Genomic DNA, 19,407 nt, shown 5'->3' on the forward strand with positions numbered 1-19,407 from the left:
TGCCTTCCTCACCATCTACTCATCCTGCAAATTAACCTTTAGGGTGTTCTGCACAAGGACTCCCAAGACATTTTGCATCTCAGATTTTTGGGTTTTCTCACCATTTAGCAAATAACCTGCATGTTTATTTCTTCTACCAAAGTGCATAACCATGCATTTTTCCAACATTGTATTTCACTTGCCACTTTCTTGCCCATTCTGTTAATCTGTCTAAGTCCTTATGCAGTTTACTTCTTTCCTCAACACTACCTGCCCTTTACCAATCTTCATATCATCTACAAACTTGGCAACAAAGCCATCTATTCCATCATCTAAATCATTGATAAACAGCATAAAAAGAAGCGGAAACAACAGGAATTCTGCAGATGCTGGAAATTCAAGCAACACACATCAAAGTTGCTGGTGAACATAGCAGGCCAGGCAGCATCTGTAGGAAGAGGTGCAGTCGACGTTTCAGGCCGAGACCCTTCGTCAGGACTAACTGAAGGAAGAGTGAGTAAGGGATTTGAAAGTTGGAGGGGGAGGGGGAGATCCAAAATTATAGGAGAAGACAGGAGGAGGAGGGATAGAGCCAAGAGCTGGACAGGTGATAGGCAAAAGGGGATACGAGAGGATCATGGGACAGGAGGTCCGGGAAGAAAGGCAAGGGGGAGGGACCCAGAGGATGGGCAAGAGGTGTATTCAGAGGGACAGAGGGAGAAGAAGGAGAGTGAGAGAAAGAATGTGTGCATAAAAATAAGTAACAGATGGGGTACGAGGGGGAGGTGGGGCCTTAGCGGAAGTTAGAGAAGTTGATGTTCATGCCATCAGGTTGGAGGCTACCCAGACGGAATATAAGGTGTTAACTTCCGCTAAGGCCCCACCTCCCCCTCGTAATCGACTTCTCTAACTTCCGCTAAGGCCCCACCTCCCCCTCATACCCCATCTGTTACTTATTTTTATGCACACATTCTTTCTCTCACTCTCCTTTTTCTCCCTCTGTCCCTCTGAATATACCTCTTGCCCATCCTCTGGGTCCCCCCCCCCCCGTCTTTCTTCCCGGACCTCCTGTCCCATGATCCTCTCGTATCCCCTTTTGCCTATCACCTGTCCAGCTCTTTGCTTTATCCCTCCCCCTCCTGTCTTCTCCTATCATTTTGGATCTCCCCCTCCCCCTCCAACTTTCAAATCCCTTACTCACTCTTCCTTCAGTTAGTCCTGACGAAGGGTCTCGGCCTGAAACGTCGACTGCACCTCTTCCTACAGATGCTGCCTGGCCTGCTGCGTTCACCTGCAACTTTGATGTGTGTTGCTTAAAAAGAAGCGGTCCCAACACTGAACCCTACAGAACACCACTAGTCACGGGCAGCCAACCAGAAAAGGATCCTTTTATTCCTCCTACCAATCAGCCAAAGCTCTAACCATGCCAGTAACTTTCCTGTACAGTAATACGATGGGCTCTTAACTTGGTAAGCAGCCTCATGCATGACACCTTGTCAAAGGCCTTCTGGAAGTCCAAATATACAACATCCACGGCAACCCCTTTATCTATCCTACTTGTAATCTCCTCAAAGAATTCCAACAGGTTTGTCAGGCAAGATTTTCCCTTAAGGAAACCATTCTGACTTTGTCCTACCTTGTCCTGTGACATCAAGTACTCCATCACCTTATCCTTCACAATTGACTCCAACATCTTCTCAAACACTGAGGCCAGTCTAACTGGTCTATAATTTCCTTCCTGCTACCCTCCTTCTTTCTTAAAGAGTGGAGTGACATTTCCAATTTTCCAGTCCTCTGGCACCATGTCAGAGTCCAATGATTTTTAAAAGATTATTATGAATGCCTCCACAATCTCTACCACTACCTCTTTCAGAACCCTAGGGTGCAGTTCATCTGGTCTCGGTGATTTATGTACTTTTAGGTCTTTCAGCTTTTTCAACACCTTCTCCCTTGTAGTGGTAACTGCAGTCACTTCTCTTCCTTCACCGCCTTCAACACCTGGCACACTGCTAGTGTCTTCCACAGTGAAGATTGATGCAAAATATTCGCTTAGCTCATCTGCCATCTTCTTGTCCCCCTGTTGTTATTTCTCCTACCTAATTTTCTAGTGGTCCTATATCCACTCACATTTTTTTTTCCACATTCTTGAAAAAGCTTTTATGTCCACATTGATATTGTTTGCTAACTTGCTTTCATACTTCATCTTTCCCCTTCTAATGGTTCTTTTAATTTCTCTCTGTAGGTTTTTAAAAATTTCCCAATCCTCCATCTTCCCACTAATTTTTGCTTTGTTGTATGCCCTCTCTTTTGCTTTTAAATTAACTTTGACTTTCCTTGTCAGCCGTGGCTGTACTATTTTTCCACTTGAATATTTCTTTATTTTTGGCATACGTCTATCCTGCAGCTTCCTCATTTTCCCAGAAACTCACACCGTTGCTTCTCTGCTGCTGTCATTCCTGCCAGCAGCTCCTTCCAATTTACTTTGGCCAACTTCTCTCTCTGTAATTTCCTTTACTCCACTGAAATACTGCTACGTCAGACCTTAATTTCTCCCTATCAAATCTTAAGTTGAACAGAATTATGTTGTGATGACTGGCTCCTAAGGTTTCTTTTACCTTAAGCTCCCTAATTGTCTCTGGTTCATTATATAACACCCAATCCAGTGTAGCTGATCCCCCAGTAGGCTCGATGCCAAACTGCTCTAAAAAGTTATCTCTTAGCCGTACAACGAACTCACTTTCTTGAGATCCATTACCAACCTGATTTTCCCCATCAACCTGCATGTTAAAATCTCCCATACTACCATAACATTGCTCTGTTGACATGCCTTTTTTATTTCCCCTTGTAATCTGTGGTCGCTCTGATACAACGTATAACCTTGGACATTCAGCTCCCAACTACAACCATCCTTCAGCCACAATTCAGTGATGGCCACAACATCATTCCTGAGAATCTGTAAAATGCAGCAAGATCATCCACCTTATTTCTTATACCCTATTCATTTAGATATAACACCTTGAGTACTGTATTTGCTGCCCTTTTTGATTCTGCATTCCTCAGGCACTGATATTCACCCTGCTGGCTGCAATTTTGTCCTTCCATCTGCCTGTCCTTCCTGACAGTCTGACTGCACGCTATCTTTGCTCTTTTTACCATCCTCCTATCGGAGTCCCTTCAGTTCGGTTCCCCCCCCCCCCCCAACAGCTCTACCAAAACTTCCAGCGAGAATATTGGTCTCCCTCGGGTTCAGCTGCAACCTGTCATGTTAGTACAGGTCATACATCCCTCATGCCTCCCCCCAGAAATTTTTCTTCTCCGCCCCCTCCTTTTTGGTCTGTTTTTAGAGGACATTCAGTAGGTGAATGAATTCTCCTGGTTGTTGGATAATAAGGAAATGAGACATTTAAAAAGATATATAGTGAGTAGGATTGCTTCTTTGCTGTCTGTTGTTTTTTGCCTGTTGTACGATCTTCATCTCAGGTTCACATCTGACTCCATCGCCCCCCTTTGAGTGACTTCTGTTTCTCTATCGGCGCATGTTCGTGTTTAATTTCCATACAAGCGCATTGATGACCGCAGCTGTCTTAAACACAAATTCTTCCATCCGGTTTCCTGTGTAAAGCCAGTTTTTCTCGTTATGTCATATATGTTCTGATGATATCCGCTGGTTTCCGCCTTTTCCCCTAACTCAATTTGCCCACAACCATAGTGGCTGGTCGCCTAATGCCACCTGTTCCATTTCGCACACATCCTTTCTCTCCTTCTCCCGCCCAGAAAAAGGAGTGGGTTCACGTGGTCTTATAGTCCACCTCACCAGTCACGATCAGTGCAGGACAAATACAGTACTTTACATCTCCACAAAGGTTACATACTTGCCCTTGGGAACAGATCTCTCCCCAAGGGTGATGCATTTTACAACCATTTGACTTGAACCTGAACCGTGACTATCCTCCACACGAACTCCTTGCATTCGCAACATTCGATAAACAACAAAACAGCTCGACGTCGCAATTAAGCCGAGATTTGGTTGTCTTTTTTTTACGTTCTTCAGCCCTGTGCAATTTGGGTCACGATCCTCGCCATCTCCTTCCAGGTCAACGCATTAACACTTTGTGGAGTCTTTCTATTCGTGTTCCTGGAAAGTCACGTATTCCTCTCTTCATTACACTGAGATGCATGTTCAGAACTTCTTAAATTAAGTTTTGATTCCGCCTCAGATCATTTTGGTTGTTTAATATATTTTCAGTGGGTGACTTAGTAGGTGCAGAGGAGATATCAGGGGTAAGTTTTTTACGCAGAGAGTAGTGAGTGCGTGGAATAGGCTGCCGGCGAAGGTGATGAAGACGGGCACGATAGGGTCCTTTAAGAGACTCCTGGACAGGTATATGGAGCTCAGAAAAATAGAGAGCTATGGGTAACCCTAGGTAATTTCTCAGGTAAGGACGTGTTCGGCAAAGCTTTGTGGGCTGAAAGGCCTGTATTGTGCTCTAGGTTTTCTATATTTCTATGACTTCCTAAAAGTTGTGTATCATTTTACACTTTTAAAAAAGCCGACATTATACTGTACACATTTTTAAAAACGACATTTTATCTTACCAACATCGGAGAACCTAAACTATATTGACAAAATAAAGTTTGTAAGAGTTTTTTTCTCATATATAAATAAGGTCCTAGCGCTTAAGTTTTTAAAAAATGCTTTAAATTTTAACAATGCAGAAATTTTTGAATTGCTAGGTTGACGTACAGATCAAATGTTCCAGGAGCGTAACCAATCGGATCTTGTGGGCGGGGCTCAAGCTATTTTGTAAAGCATCATTTGCAATCGGTTTATTTTAGTACGGCCGCCTTTCACGGTTAAGGCGTTGTTAGGTGGCCTTCGTGTTGCATTGGATGTGGAGAAGGTACGTTTGAATTTAGTTGGGAAATTATTGATAACGAATCGGATTAGAATTTCTATCCGCAGAATGTGGTATCGACAGCTCGAAGGAATACCTGGTAACCGAGAAAGTCCAACTCTGGACACGTTAATCCATTAAAAGCAGAAACATGTATTTAGCGGTGTTACTTATTAATGCTAAGTATTGGCATCGTGTATATTGCGTTAAATCAAAAACATTTTTGGAATCCCTTAGCGTCCAGAGGGATTTGATCCTGTCCTTGACGGGGAACGATTGCTGAAGGATTTGTCGAGCGCCCTGCGTGATCGAGTGGAGCGAATCTCAACGATAGGGTGAAAGGCTTTGATTGACCAATGCTATTAGCAATTGTTGATTACGAAAGAAAGCTGCTGTGACTTTTTTTTGGGAGAAGTGGTCACCTCGAAACCGCATAACTATGAAGCAATGTAATGCTAAACCTGTTCAGAATGCGTATGTTGGAATGTTTCAAAGAATCCGTTCGAAGTCTCTGAACTTCTTTACAAAAGTACAAGGAAATTTTGCAAAGCGTTTCTGTGAAGTATCTTTACTCAACAGGAACAGCGTTTCAATTTTGCCGTCTTGCATCTGCTCCCACTTCTACTCGTGCGTTTGGGAACGGCGATGAAGCAGCGCACAAAATGCCCGAGGAACACGGAGAACGATGAAGTTTCTACGGAGGGAAATGGTCAGTCGGTGTTTCGAGTGGAGACCTTTCATTAGTCTGTTGCAGACGCTGACTGACCCACGGAGTTCCTCCAGAATTTTGTGTGTTGCTCCGGATTTCCAGCATCCTGTATTTTTCTTTTGTCTCGATTTTCATTTGTGAGCAATCGCTTTCTTTTATTTTAAAAAAAACTGTGTTCGCCCTCCCCATTGATCAAATCGGTCAGCCTCGTCTTTGTCCGTTCGGATTTACTGGAGTTTTCATGCTTTGTTTCTAGGCAGTAGGCTTTCCGTCCGTGTTTGTCGAAGGGCAGATCTAAAGGGTAGTAAGACTTTAGTCATTAGCAGAACACTGGTTTTAGTGCTTTCCGTGGACAATTGGCTACGTAGGTTTAAAAATACATTTCCAAACATATGATTTCAAAGAATTGCTTGATATTTTTGTGAGTAGCTGATCTGTGCAATACCTATTACTTAGCATCAAAGCAAAAACAAAACTATTTTGTCTTAATATCCCAAGAAATTCACAGCGGAGGAATTCATGTAAGTGCACTTCTTTATCAGGTCTGACAGCAACCCATTCACTTCCTAACTCAAACACTCAGCAAATGTTTGCCGAAGCATTTAGAACCCTCATCACTCCTGAAATGTTGCTTTAACTAAAAAAACATGTTGGTGCTGGGATTTTTTTTTCGTTACTAGTCTTGATATTTTGGCTGTTAAAAATGCATGGGGTGCGCCTATGACTGACTATTGTTATTGACGAAGATCATGACTGGTCTTTTACCTCGATGTCATGTTTTTCCGGCACTATCCCTATATCCAGTAGACTTTAATGTTCCAAAGTCTATCGCACTCTGTTTTGGATGAACTCTAGTGACTTAGCCTCTGCAGCTCTGTGGTGAATATTCACCACCATTGGTAAATTAATATTTCCTCATAAAAACATAGAGAATCTACAGCACATTACAGGCCCTTCAGCCCACAATGTTGTGCCGACCATGTAACCTACTGGAGACGCTGCCTAGGATTACCCTACCTCATAGCCCATGTAAGCTCCATGTACCTATCTAAGAGTCTCCTAAAAGACCCTATTGTATCTGCCTCTACTGCCTTTGCTGGCAGTGCATTCCATGCACCCACCACTCTGATAAAAACACACCCCTGACAGCCCTCTAGTACCTGTTTCCAAGCTCCTTAAAACTATGCCCCCTCATGTTAGCCATTGCAGCCCTGGGGGGAAAAAAAGCCTCTGACTATCCACACAAGCATCTCCTCGTCTTGTACACCTCTATCAGGTCTGAAATGACACATCACTTGCTCTGAGACTCCGATACTTGATTCTAGACTACTCAGCTTGGGGAACATCCAGTCTGTTGATTATTGTGCATTTTTTTAAAGTTTCCATGACATGGGTAGATATGCTTTATTGATCCCGAAGGAAATTGAGTTTCATTACAGCTGCACCAACCAAGAATAGAGCATAAATATAACAATACAAAAACCACAAACAATCAAACAACAATATGCAAACTATGCCAGATGGAAATAAGTCCAGGACCAGCCTATTGGCTCAAAATGTCTGACCCTCCACAGGAGGAGCTGCAAAGTTCGATGGCCACAGGCAGGAACAACCTCCCATGACACCCAGTGTAGTATCTTGGTGGAATATGGCCAGAGTCCAACAGCAAAAAGTTCAATATCCGGTCTACAAACACGTTCCTCAATTGTAATACGACCAGGATTGCACCATTTGTTGTTAATTAGAACAGCAAGCCCCCAACTTCTTTACGCTTACCGCTCTCAGTGCACTTGCGGTCAGCCCGAACGGTCTGGAAGCCCTCTATGGAAAAGTTTTGGTCGGGTATGTCCTCGTGCAGCCACGTTTCAGTAAAACACGTAACACTGCACTCCCGAAATGTTCTCTGACTCCTGGCTAGCGCTGTCAACTTGTCCGTTTTATTACCCACCAAACTCCTCTTCTCCATAAGTCTCTGTTGTCTCGACCCGGTCCTCTTTCCTCGTCTTTGTGATCCCTTTCTGCATCCTCTGTGTGTTTTCCTCCAGATTTCAGGAGGGGTGTCCGCCGCTCTGTTCGTTAAACCGGCCGGCATAAGCGCAATCAGCTGGTCCCTGGAATAAACAGTGCAATCATACTGCTGCCCTGCTAATGAGACACCTCTCCTCACCTAAACTCTACAGAATACAGGCATGGCCTCCTCAGTTTTTTTCCACATAAGCAAATCTGCTATCTCGAGATCCATGCCAGGTACTCTGCTGCTCCATGTTGGTATTTCATGACTTTGTTTTTGATTGGACTTACGGTGTTAGAAGGCTTTCATGCACAAAATAGTTTTATTTATTAATTTAAAGATACAGGACAGAACCTTCCAGTCCAACAAGCTGAGCCTATTTTTTTGAGCCAATTTTCAATCCAACTTCTAGAGTTTGTAATTTTAGACCATAAGACGTAAGAACAGAATTAAGCTATTTGGTCACTGAGACTGTGCCACCATTAAATCATAGCTGATTTATTATCCCCCTCAACCCCATTCTCCTGCCTTCTCCTCATAACCTTTGACACCCTTACCAATCAAGGATCTGTCAACCTCCACTTTAAATATAACTGACAACTTGTCAATGAATTACACAGATTCATCAACTTCTGGCTAAAGAAATTCCTTCTCATTTCTTCTATTCTGAGACTGTCTTCAGGTCCTAGATTCTGCCACTATAGGAAACACCCTCTCCATGTCCATGCTATCTAGGCCTTTCATTGGTCTAGTTTAGAGTTCAGTTTAGAATCCTCCCTCATTCCAAACTGAAATAGCAGGTCCAGAGCCTTTAAATACTCCTCATCTGTTAACCCTTTCATTCCAGGGATCATTTTCCTGAACCTCTTCTGGATCCTCTCCAAAGCTAACACATCCTTTCTTACATAAGGGGCCCAAAATTGCTCACAGTACAGTACTCCAAGTGCAGCTTGACCAATGTTTTGTAAATCCTCGGCATTATATCCTTGCTTTTCATATTCTAGTCCTTTTAAAATGAATGTGAACACTGTGTTTGCCATCCTTATACAGACTCAACCTGCAAGTTACCCTTTGTTTTCTCAATTAACATTTAATGACCATGGGGTCATACTGGCTGTTTGCCTTGTTTGGGTAGTGTCAGCACATCATGGTGATTCATAGGTTTTGCATCCAACAGTTGCTTTCTTTGTTTTTTTTACACACACTGCCTAGAGATAATGATAACCTTTATTCATTACAAATGAGAACAGCCATAACTAATTCATAGTGTTCCAAATTTAGTTCTTCTTAAATGCCTTTCATAACATAAAGCAGGGGTTTTGTATTCATGAAGTTCCAGGCTATTCTGTGATAATTCACAGATTAAAAAAAAACACCTCTATTGTAAATCCCTTAATTTACTTCATGTGTGCTAGGTTTTAGAAGCTTTGCAGAATACATACCAAGGCAACAGTTTAAAATACCATACCTAGGTTACTTGGAGCAATTTTCAAATCAAATCAATTTAATTATCATTCAAACTATACAAGGATACAGATGAAAGAGACAGCATTCCTCTGGTGCAAAGGATTCAAAATAGCAAGTGACATTTAAAGTAGCGAATAACATAATTCAAATAGCGAGCAAAGAAGCATATTCACTCGAGGGGAGGGAAAAATTCATGCATGTTGTCATTCAGGATCTTGGACGATGTCGAGCAATCGACAGTGCAGTCTCCTGGCAGTGTGCAGACACACGCAATCCAGCCTGTCATTCCACTGCTCAAACACAGGAGGGCAGCACTGTTTGGAGAGGCCAGGCCCGAGCCAAGCAAGGACACAACACTGTAGCTCTCACCTGGTCTGCGGCAATGGGCAAGCTGAGGCTTGAGGCCTAGTCCTTGCTACAGCTGAGGCTACACAGCTCCATGTCGTTTATCTGTCTACCAGTATAAGTTGTATCATAGCTGGAATGGAAACACCAATGGCCAGCAATAGAAAAAGCTACAGAAAGTGCTGGATACAGCCCAGTCCATCACAGGCAGAGTCCTCTCAATCATTAAGTACATTCATATGGAGTGCTGCCACAAGAAATCAGGATCAGGTTTATTATCACCGGCATGTCTTGAGAAATTTGTTAACTTGGCAGCAGCAGTTAAATGCAATACATAATATGGAAGAAAAACATAATAAATTCAAGTAAATCAATTAGATTATACGTATATTGAACAGATTTTAAAAATCATGCAAAAACAGAAATACTGTATATTAAACAAGTGAGGTAGTGTCCAAAGGTTCAATGTCCATTTAGGAATCGGATGGCAGAGGGGAAGAAGCTGTCCCTGGATCGCTGAGTATGTGTCTTCAGGATTCTGTACCTCCTCACTTTCAAGGACTTTTTACAACTTGCAGTTAGTCTTTTGCACATTGGTTGTCTGTCAGACTTCATTTATGTATAGTTTTGCTATTTTTTTCATGTAAACACCTGTAATATTATGAATTTCAAGGTAGTATACATTGATAATGATTTAATTTCGAACTTAGAGCAGGATTATCAACAAAATCAGTGTTGGTGCAGTTTAACTGTGGGACTCTCAGACACTACATTTTTTTGATTAAACAACAAAAAATTCTGGCTCAGCACACAAACGACTGTCATGTATTTTTTTTGCATGTAAGAGAAGAACTCTTAACAATGTAAACTCAGTCCTCAGCAGGTCATTTATATTGTGGCTTTAATATAATTTTTTTTACAGAATGAAACATGATAATTGGAGCCTTCTACATTTGCTACTGCATTTTAACTTCCAATTTTAGAAAAAGTTATTATTTCCCCAATTCAAATTTTAGGAACCTATGAAGGATACTGATGGGGCTGGAGAGAACTTCAATTGCCATTCTTTTTGGGTTAATAATCTCCCTGGCGGCAGCGCAGAATGACATCAGAATCTGTCGGGTGGCTCCTCACTGGCAGATTGGCCGTCAAATACCAATGGAGGAACAGTCTGGACAAATTACCGTGGTGGCCCTTCTCAAAGCAAGCTGATGGTTCTGTCTAAAGCAGGCTGCCGTGTAAGTGTGGCAATTTATCTATACATTACCCCACAGAATAATGTTGTCCATAGTACTACACAAACATTGCAATTCAACATCATAGTATGGAGACTTGCTGCAGTCCCATTCTCCCTCATTCCCATTAGCAGTTAGGCAGAGCTCAAGAGTGTCGAGGAATGAAGTGCTCTTGTTTTTCACTTCACTCTCATCCATTCTGAAGATGAGGGGGGTAGACGATGGCCCTTGTTTTGTCAGAGACAACCCTAGCAGTCGTGGTATCAGTAACTCTATACATGGACTGAGTCTTGAGTACAGATTTCAAATGAATTGATCACTTTTATAATGTTAACTATTTGGGCAGGGTGTATCGTTTTCAATATTTTCCCTCTAGTTAGCATTCTCAGTTAAGACTTCTGATGATGGATATTTTTGTCCTTATTATTTGTTTATAGTGCATTGAAAAATTGTATATTAAAATGAAATTTGGACCTATTGCCAAATTTGTACTTTGGTTATGTTTGGCAACTGGTTAAGTTATGTCCCTTTTTAAATGGTTTATGTCCCAAGAGCAATCCTGTTCTCTTTTGCCTTCTAATATTTCAGATTTGAAAAGTAAGTAATAAAAACATAGCATCACTTAACTTTCCCATAAAAACAAAATGATTTGGAAGTTGATGGACTCAATAAATGATACATCAATCATTTCAATCATTCTGTGGCACCATGAGATCTCAGATTGTGTACAATTTAAAAAGAAAAGCCCAATCAGAAACGTCTTGCATGTATTTTCATCTTAATGCTACATTTGTAAAGTCATGTTATTGACAGCTTGTACTTTTTTTCACTTTGATAGATTAGGCAAATTGCGTGACAAGCTTGTCCATCAGGGCCTAACGGGCATACATTACATGATTGTGAACGATAAAGCATCTGAATCCAGGATCCTGTTTTGGAAACTCAGATCCAGCGCTCCCAAAGATATCCCTGTTTACCAGCAACAACTATTTCAACCTGATGTTTGGCGTATCTTGGGGGGTGTCAAGGATGATGTCTTTGTCTATGATAGGTTGGTGTTTCAGGATATTAATTTTACTTAGAGCTCATTGTTTGTTACGATAATGAATATGTTGTTAATAAGCAGATTATTTTTCCACTTTAAGTATTTCCATATAGTAATTGTTAAGATGGTGTCATATATTTATTTTAAGATGGTAAATGGGAGGAACTTTTTGCGTTAGTTATTGGGCTCTGGCACTTTGATACTTTGCCTGGTAGCTATGCGGAGTTTGTTTGCCATTATAATCTGAACCTTGTTGATCTGCATGAATCAGGCATCAGTACTCATCCTCACAGTGGATTCCAGTTAATTGGACCATTGGCTAATTGGGGCAGTCACTTATTAGGCATAACTCTTAAAGAACAAAAGCTAATTGAGAAGATAGCCAGGATTCACTTTGTTTATTTGGGACACTGTGCCTCTCAATTGGGGCAGGAGACTGTTGCTGAAAAGTTTCTAACTAGTGTCAGTCATGTGCACTTGTGTGGCCAGTAGGACACTACTGAATGCTTCGAGTGAACAGTTTTTAAATAGCATCAATTGCATGTACTTGTGTTGAAAACGCAGCGAATTTTGTCACTGACAATTGGCAAGAAATAAACAGTAATACAATTCAGAACTGTTTTGCTCACTGCGATTTCAGGCATTCAGGCTTGGTGATGCCGGAATTGGCCGAGAGTGAATGAAACAATTTCAGTACACAAGTTAGAATCTATGAAAAATCTGAAGGTATCAACGATCATCTTGAATATTACAATGAAAGTAAAGATTTGGAGGATGCAATGGTCAACAGCACTTCCTGAAGGCAGTTCATTATCTGCACTAGGTGCTTCCACTGATTCTGTTCATTTACATTCAAAGGAACGTAACACCGATGACATCATCTGTCAATAAGTATGAGGAACTAAGACACAGTTTTGAAGTATTGGTAGTGTTCTAATTTGTTCTGTATTTCATTTAAATACATAATTTGTTACTGAGTATATTTTTTTAATTACTTCCATGAAACTTCGGCTAATTGGGGCAGCTGCTTAATTGAGATAAATGTACTGGTCCCACTAAGTTCCAATTCACCAGGACCTACTATATTACATTTTTGCTCCCCCCGTGTTCCTGGGACATTTGAGACAGACGAGATTACCAGACTAGGTGGGTTGGGAGCAATTTTTCCTTTCTCCATGTGGCTCAAAATTATGATGGTACTGGCTATTGTTTTATGAATTCAGTAGTTGTTGAGAATTCATGTTTGTCTGACAAATGATAGTCGTTTGAATATGGAAATGAGATTCCTTACATTTGAAATTTTCTCTTCTTTTCCTAGATGTGGTAAATTGACCTTCCATGTCACGTCACCACGTAGCCATTCATATTTCCCCTATGTTGAAGCAGCAATTCGAGCCACATACAACAGGGATATCTGTGGGTTCTGCAGATTCAATAACAACACACTGGAGGTAATTGTTAGCATTAATCATTGGTCTCTGAGAGAACACATTGGTGGCTGGTAGATGGATCACAGTAGTTCCAAAATGGTGCTTATGGCATCTCTGACTAGATAATTGTCATAGAAGTAGCTAAAAGCAAATAAAGCAGCTAAAGTAGAATGATTTTCCCTCATCAACAGGAAACTGATGATATTCTTTTCTTGCAGACGGTCTCATCACCCTCTACAGAACAAAATTAATTCGATCTAACATCACGGGTTTGAAACTGAGGCTTTTGAAAATCGCCTGCATGAGTGCCATATGTGACCAACTAAATCTTAACAGGAGCCTATTATGAAAATACTCAACTTCATTTCAGTGGCCTTAACTGCTTAGATGCCAATGTTGACCCTAACGGGGTACAAAGTTTTGTTTCAGAAACCTAGTTTGATATTAACTATCTCGAAGCAATGTAATTTATATTTGGGAATCTCCGACGACTGCAGTCTAATTTGGTTGGCTGGTCTTTTGAACAACTTTTTTCAAGGTGTGCCTCAAACCAGATAGCCCTCTGAATATAGGAAAACCAGAGTTCTAGTCAATGTGATCTCAGCTGAATACTGCCTATTGTCATGCATCCCATGTATGTGGTATGAATCAGTGCTATGTGGTATGAACAGGGGCTAAGAATAAATCAGATTCTAACCTTGTAAGCCAGTATAAAGTAATTTGTAAAGAAAGAGGAACACAGGGATGTCCCATTTCCTGTTATCCACAGACATAACTATGAATATTCATTATGGGAGTGGTGGGGGGGGGTATTGCAGGAGAATTTGCATTGCCTTGGCAGAAATGCTCCAAGATAAAGTATGTATCAATATTTTGATGTTGGCTTTACGTGTACTATTCAGTGTGAGTTATTCCTCTAGTTTTATTGTGCTTAATGAAGTCTTTGGTTCAAACTAGTTACTAGTAACTACAGACTGACCACTGCACAAAAAGCTTAAAGGAAAAGTTTTTAACTGACTTGTACAGACTGCTAGCATCACTTAGAACATAAGACCATATGAAATTAAAGAAAGTAGGTCACGTGGTTCCTTGTGTTTGCTCAGCCATTCAATAAGATAACGGATGATTCAAGTTTCCAGGTCCATCTTCCCGCCCATAAACTTCGATTGCCTTACTAACTTTGGGGGGGGGGGGGGGTGGGAGGAGAAAAAAACTATCCATTCCATGGCAGCTTTGAACATAATCAAGGATTCAGCCTCCATAACTTTCTTGGGCAAACAATCCAATAGGGATTCAGCCCTTTGAGAAAAATTCTTGCTCACCAATTTTGTAGTTAGCCCTTAATTCTGCGATTTTTGCCCTCTGCTAGACTAACCAGTGAGGGCAACATTCTACCAGCATTTACCCTATATTGTGCTAAGAATGTTGTATGTTTCAATAAGATCATCTCTCATTTTGTTAAACTTCAATGATTGTCAACTTTTCCTCCCAACGCAATCCCTGCATACATTCCTGAATTGACTCCAAATATATATATTTCTTCAAATAAGGGGAGTACCTGGCACCTTTTAAATTTTAGTAAGATTTGTATGTGCGTTGCTTTGCAATAACAGCCAGCATTATGTTAGCTTCCTGACTGCCTACTTTAGCTCCATGTGAGCTTTGTGTTTCAGAAGAGTAAATGTCCCTCTAAAATCCTCCATGTCCCACACCCCTTTTACGGTACATTGTGGTTTGAACAAGATTATATGATATAAATGAAGTACCACACACTGACTTTTCCTCTATAATAACCTTGTGATAATTTCACTTTTAACCATAACCACAATTTTAATTGACATTAATTTCTCTGTCTGACACTGAATGCAGCTTATTCTGGAGATCACTCAGAGAAGCCTGATCCAAGTTGTACAGGTGATCATGCTTCACAGCAGATCCCCTGCAATCTGCCTTCTAACTTTGAATATTATGTGTATGTAAAGTTCGTAACTGTACATGATTTTGAAGATAACTCGTGATCAGAGGAAGGAATATTTCTATATGTATGGGTGATCAGTCATTGTTTCATTATAAGCTTGTTGAATTTGGACTGAATCCCCCTTATTTCCAACAAACACGCCTGATAATTTGATTGTCACCCCTTCCCACTATGATTGTAGCATCTTTTTCTTGATCTTGTCCATTTGCTGCTGGTCTGAGAAATGATTGCTTCTCACTCTTGTATCTGTGAGCTTGGCTATTTTCCTTTCAAGGCAAGGTACTCTGGTTTTATCATTATCACACTGTGTTCTGATAATGGAAATAATTTGGTTTATCTGCACTTCAAAGGTTGCTGAATTAATTTCATTCCAGCTACAATTTGAGCATTAACATTTCCAAAGGCTTTGAATTCAGGTTTGGTGAGACTATGCTGTTACTTTTTTATGGATTTGTGAATCTTCAATACAGCCAAACCAGATCACTGCCGTTCTAAGAGGGGCACGGGCAGTTCACTTCCTTCAGCTCACAACTTATTTTAACAATTCATCTTGGCTTTTCATGGCATGTTTGTAAATAAAACTTAATTAGCTTTTAGTCATTTTTGTTAAGTGGAATAGATGTGTTCTTGCTATTTGGATAAGTTACAAATGCATTTAGAAAGCGGTTGTTTCTAATTTACTAATCTCAAACACTTTGTTAATTTTTCATTGTCAACTTTTTTATTTGATTTAGTTCCTTCCTCTGCTACATTTACGCCCTTTTCTGCTGTGCCTGAAATCTTGGCAGCTAGGAGATGATTTGCATATTTTGTTACATTCCTGTATCTCTCAGCTTAGTTGAAGATCTGGGACTTTATGGGCGGTGGAAACAAACTCAATCAAGCATTTTAAAAGGGAGTTTCCCATGTGCTTGACGGGAAAAATAACTTGCAAAGCAATGGGGGAAAGAATACGATTAAAGTACTTTTTTTTAAAAAAGGGAAATATACTTGGGTGTGCTGAATAACTTCTTCCTGAGTCAAAATAATTTCAGGAAAGCCAGAGCATTCTTGTGACTTGCACAAGATCAATAATTTAGTAGTGTCTGATACCAAATTTACAATGTTAGTGCTTTGCTAAAATTATTTCCCCCTTACTCAGATTACTGATGTAAGTGACTTAGTGTTTAAGTAGGATTCTGTTGTTAGCAATCCTTCAATTCTTTGACTTCAGCTGGGATTTTGTTATCAATCTGCATAATGTGGTCCGGGTATGTGTGATACTAGCATATTTACTGATTTGTTGGTGTCACCAATTTTAGTTTCAGATTTCCAACATCTGCATTTTTTTGCCTTTTGATTATGATGTTTATCTTAAAAATATTATCAACTGTTCTTTGTAATTGTAACAAACTTTGGTTATCATGTTAAATATAATTTGAATTTCCAGTTTTCTAATATGCACAAATAAGTGAATAAAAGTTTACTGGATTTCGCAATGGTTGTACATTTTTTAATGCATTGCTTTTAAGACTACAGCCATTATCACAATATCTCTCACCCAGATCCCATCACCTTGCTCCCCTTCTATTCTCAAAATAGATCTGATTCGCCTCCAAAGGATCCATTGAATATAATAATGGAAATAGAACTTTGGAATTTTAGCCTACATTTCCAATAACTAAATCCTCAAATCACAAGATACAATTGGTTCATGGAAAATATATAAATGTGTCTTAATGTCCACAGATGAGTAGCACTGAATTCCTATTTGAACTAGCTTACAGGGGTGTGATGTTGCAAAGTGTCTACCAACTGAAGTGACTCCAATCTTTTTTGCTATTGGGAACTTGGGATTCTGAGCACAGACTCCTGTTACATACACATTAGGAATCTAAAGAAGCAATCAGAGTAATTAATTGGTGTAGTAGAAGTTCTCAGGATCAAATTATTTGAAATGGCACGTTTGAATTGAGGGTTTGGAAATGTAATGAATTATGAAGAGAGGACAATGGCTCACTAGCAGGCTTGCCTTTCCAGCAATAACCAGAATGGGATATTCAATTCCTATATCAAAGTATACTGTAGCCATTCACCCAGAATTTATAGAATTACAATGAAAGTAAGAGGAAAGAGTAGTTAGTTGTTCCTGTCATGTACTGTACAGATGAAATAAAGTCAATAGACAGCTGCCTAAATCCTGCATGGGCGGCTACCAGTCTAAATGAAGTATAATATTTTCTGTTTTGGATTTGCGAACAATTGCAGGCTGTTGAACTTGAACCAACTTTAAAATTTGCAAAATTATGAAGGCTACAGATAGAACAAATGTAAGCAGGCTTTTTCCACTGGGTTTGGGTGGGACTACAACCGGAGGGTCTTGGGTTAAGGGTGAAAGGTGAAAAGTTTAAGGGGAACCTGAGAAACTTATTCACCCAGAGGGTCATGAGAGTGTGCACGCGATCTCGATTTCAATGTTCAAGAGACATTTGGATAGATACGTGAAAGGTAGGGGTACGGAGGGCTATGATTCCGTCATAGGTCAATGGGAGTAGGTAGTTTAAATGGCTCAGCATAGACTCTAGGGGCTAACTATGACTATAACTTGAACGTTGGATCAAGGTAAGGTAGAGGAATCCTTTACAGTTTTCATCTTTTCAGCCTGAAAGATCAGGTTGCAGAGTAACTTGAAAATAAAAGGTGATCCAGGACACTGGATGAGGAAGAATCTGTAGCTGCAGCCACGTTGCCTGGACAGAATATGATGCCAATTTACTTAATCCCATCAACTGCACATGGTCTGTATCCCTTGTTACGTACCCCGTAACTGGGTTGCCAAACCAGCAGAAATGGACCGCTAGTTGGAGTCTGGATTACTGGAAACTAATAAAGTTTTATTAAAGAAATAAGTAACACAGTACTCTAATCGTAAGGATATAAATGCAACAGTTTAGCAATGATAAAACACACATGTACACAGAACTAGGGTAATAGGAATCAACCAAGCTCTATCGCAGTCTAGGGGTAACATGATCAGTCTCAAGTGACGCAGAGTTCAGTTCAGTTTAGCACAGTTCGCAGTAATCGCTGTTGTGCTGTTAGAGAGAGAGAGAGAGAGAAATGCAAATTGGATTCAGGCAGACCTTTGATGTTCACAGGTGGTTTCGGGCGGACCCTTTTATGTCTTCTATGGTCACTGACTGTGACCCCTCCGTTCCGGATACGACCGTTCTTCCGCGGTGAACCCGGCACCCAGGCAAGGGCGGACAAACAGACCAGGTTCCCGCCGATCGTACCTTTTCACCCTGTCAGTCTGTGGTCAGTTCCCTCGAATTAGACCTCCAAACTTCCACCAACTTGTGGGGGCACACCGCTCTTCCAGGGTCTCGTTATCTCGTGGTGTGTGTCATGCCTTAGTGAACCTGTTCTTTTTATCCCCCTGCTGGGGTATCGCCTGTCCATCAAACTTCAAACAGTTCAGGGTCAAAGCAACCGGTCTGTCAATATTCTGAACTGTGTTTCTTTTCCGTTATCTCTCTCATTAACATTTTGAACATTCCTCCATTGTCTCCCTTATCTCTTTCTCATTAGCATCAATCTTCTGATAACTAGGTTTGTCGTCACACCCTGTATTCCTTGCCTGTTCATGTCTCTGTTTCTATGCTTCTTTGCCATCATTGCCTGCTTCTACCATCTCTGCTGGTAACATATTCTGGACATTTATTTAAAGCAAAATTTTGCCTCACAAATTTCCTTGAGCCATTCCCCAACTCACCTTATCATTGGGCATTCCTAACCTGGGATAAAGACTGTACCTACCCCATCTATGCCTTTTGTAATTTTATACACTTAAGTCGTGTAACCCCCCCTCCCCACCGCCTCAGCCTTCAATACTACAGGGAAAACAGTCTTCAAGTTCATGTTTATAGTTGCCTATAACTATACAGGGAATAATTTTATGTTAAAGTGTTTACGCTAACATGCCTGAGTTTGTACAACCTCTCTTAAAACAAATATCCTTCAATCCAGGCAATGTCCTCCATGAGCATCAACTGCACCCTCTCCAAATCCTTCATATAGTGTGGTGACAAGAGCAGAACACAATACTCCAAATGTGGCCTCAATGAAATTTTATACAAGACAGCGTGACTTCCTAACTTTTATATTCAATGGCCCAACCAAAAGCAAGCATGCGGTATGCCACCTTTACTGTCCTATCCACTGGTGTTGCCACTTTCAGAAGCTATGGAGAGGCAAAGAGACCTCTGTACATCAATGCTTCCAAGGGTCTTGTCATTTATTGTATACTTTCCTCTTGCATTTGGTGTCATACT

General features: G+C 40.7%; 1 protein-coding gene across 2 annotated transcripts; it reads left to right on the forward strand.

Moving 5' to 3' along the window:
- The first annotated feature begins 4,775 nt into the window (after window positions 1-4,775).
- Window positions 4,776-16,543, forward strand: LOC140205839 (selenoprotein Pb-like). Of its 2 annotated transcripts, none has more exons than XM_072273616.1 (5): window positions 4,776-4,880; window positions 10,423-10,644; window positions 11,480-11,692; window positions 13,005-13,137; window positions 13,335-16,543. In XM_072273616.1, the coding sequence occupies exons 2-5, from the start codon at window positions 10,442-10,444 to the stop codon at window positions 13,365-13,367; spliced, it is 582 nt and encodes a 193-aa protein (XP_072129717.1). In that variant the 5' UTR covers window positions 4,776-4,880; window positions 10,423-10,441; the 3' UTR covers window positions 13,368-16,543. The 2 variants fall into 2 exon arrangements, with proteins under 2 accessions (XP_072129717.1, XP_072129718.1); XM_072273617.1 differs by lacking the exon at window positions 4,776-4,880 and adding an exon at window positions 5,373-5,583.
- Window positions 16,544-19,407: the final 2,864 nt, after the last annotated feature.

Source organism: Mobula birostris, chromosome 12, assembly GCF_030028105.1.
Source record: "Mobula birostris isolate sMobBir1 chromosome 12, sMobBir1.hap1, whole genome shotgun sequence".
NCBI lineage: Eukaryota > Metazoa > Chordata > Chondrichthyes > Myliobatiformes > Myliobatidae > Mobula > Mobula birostris.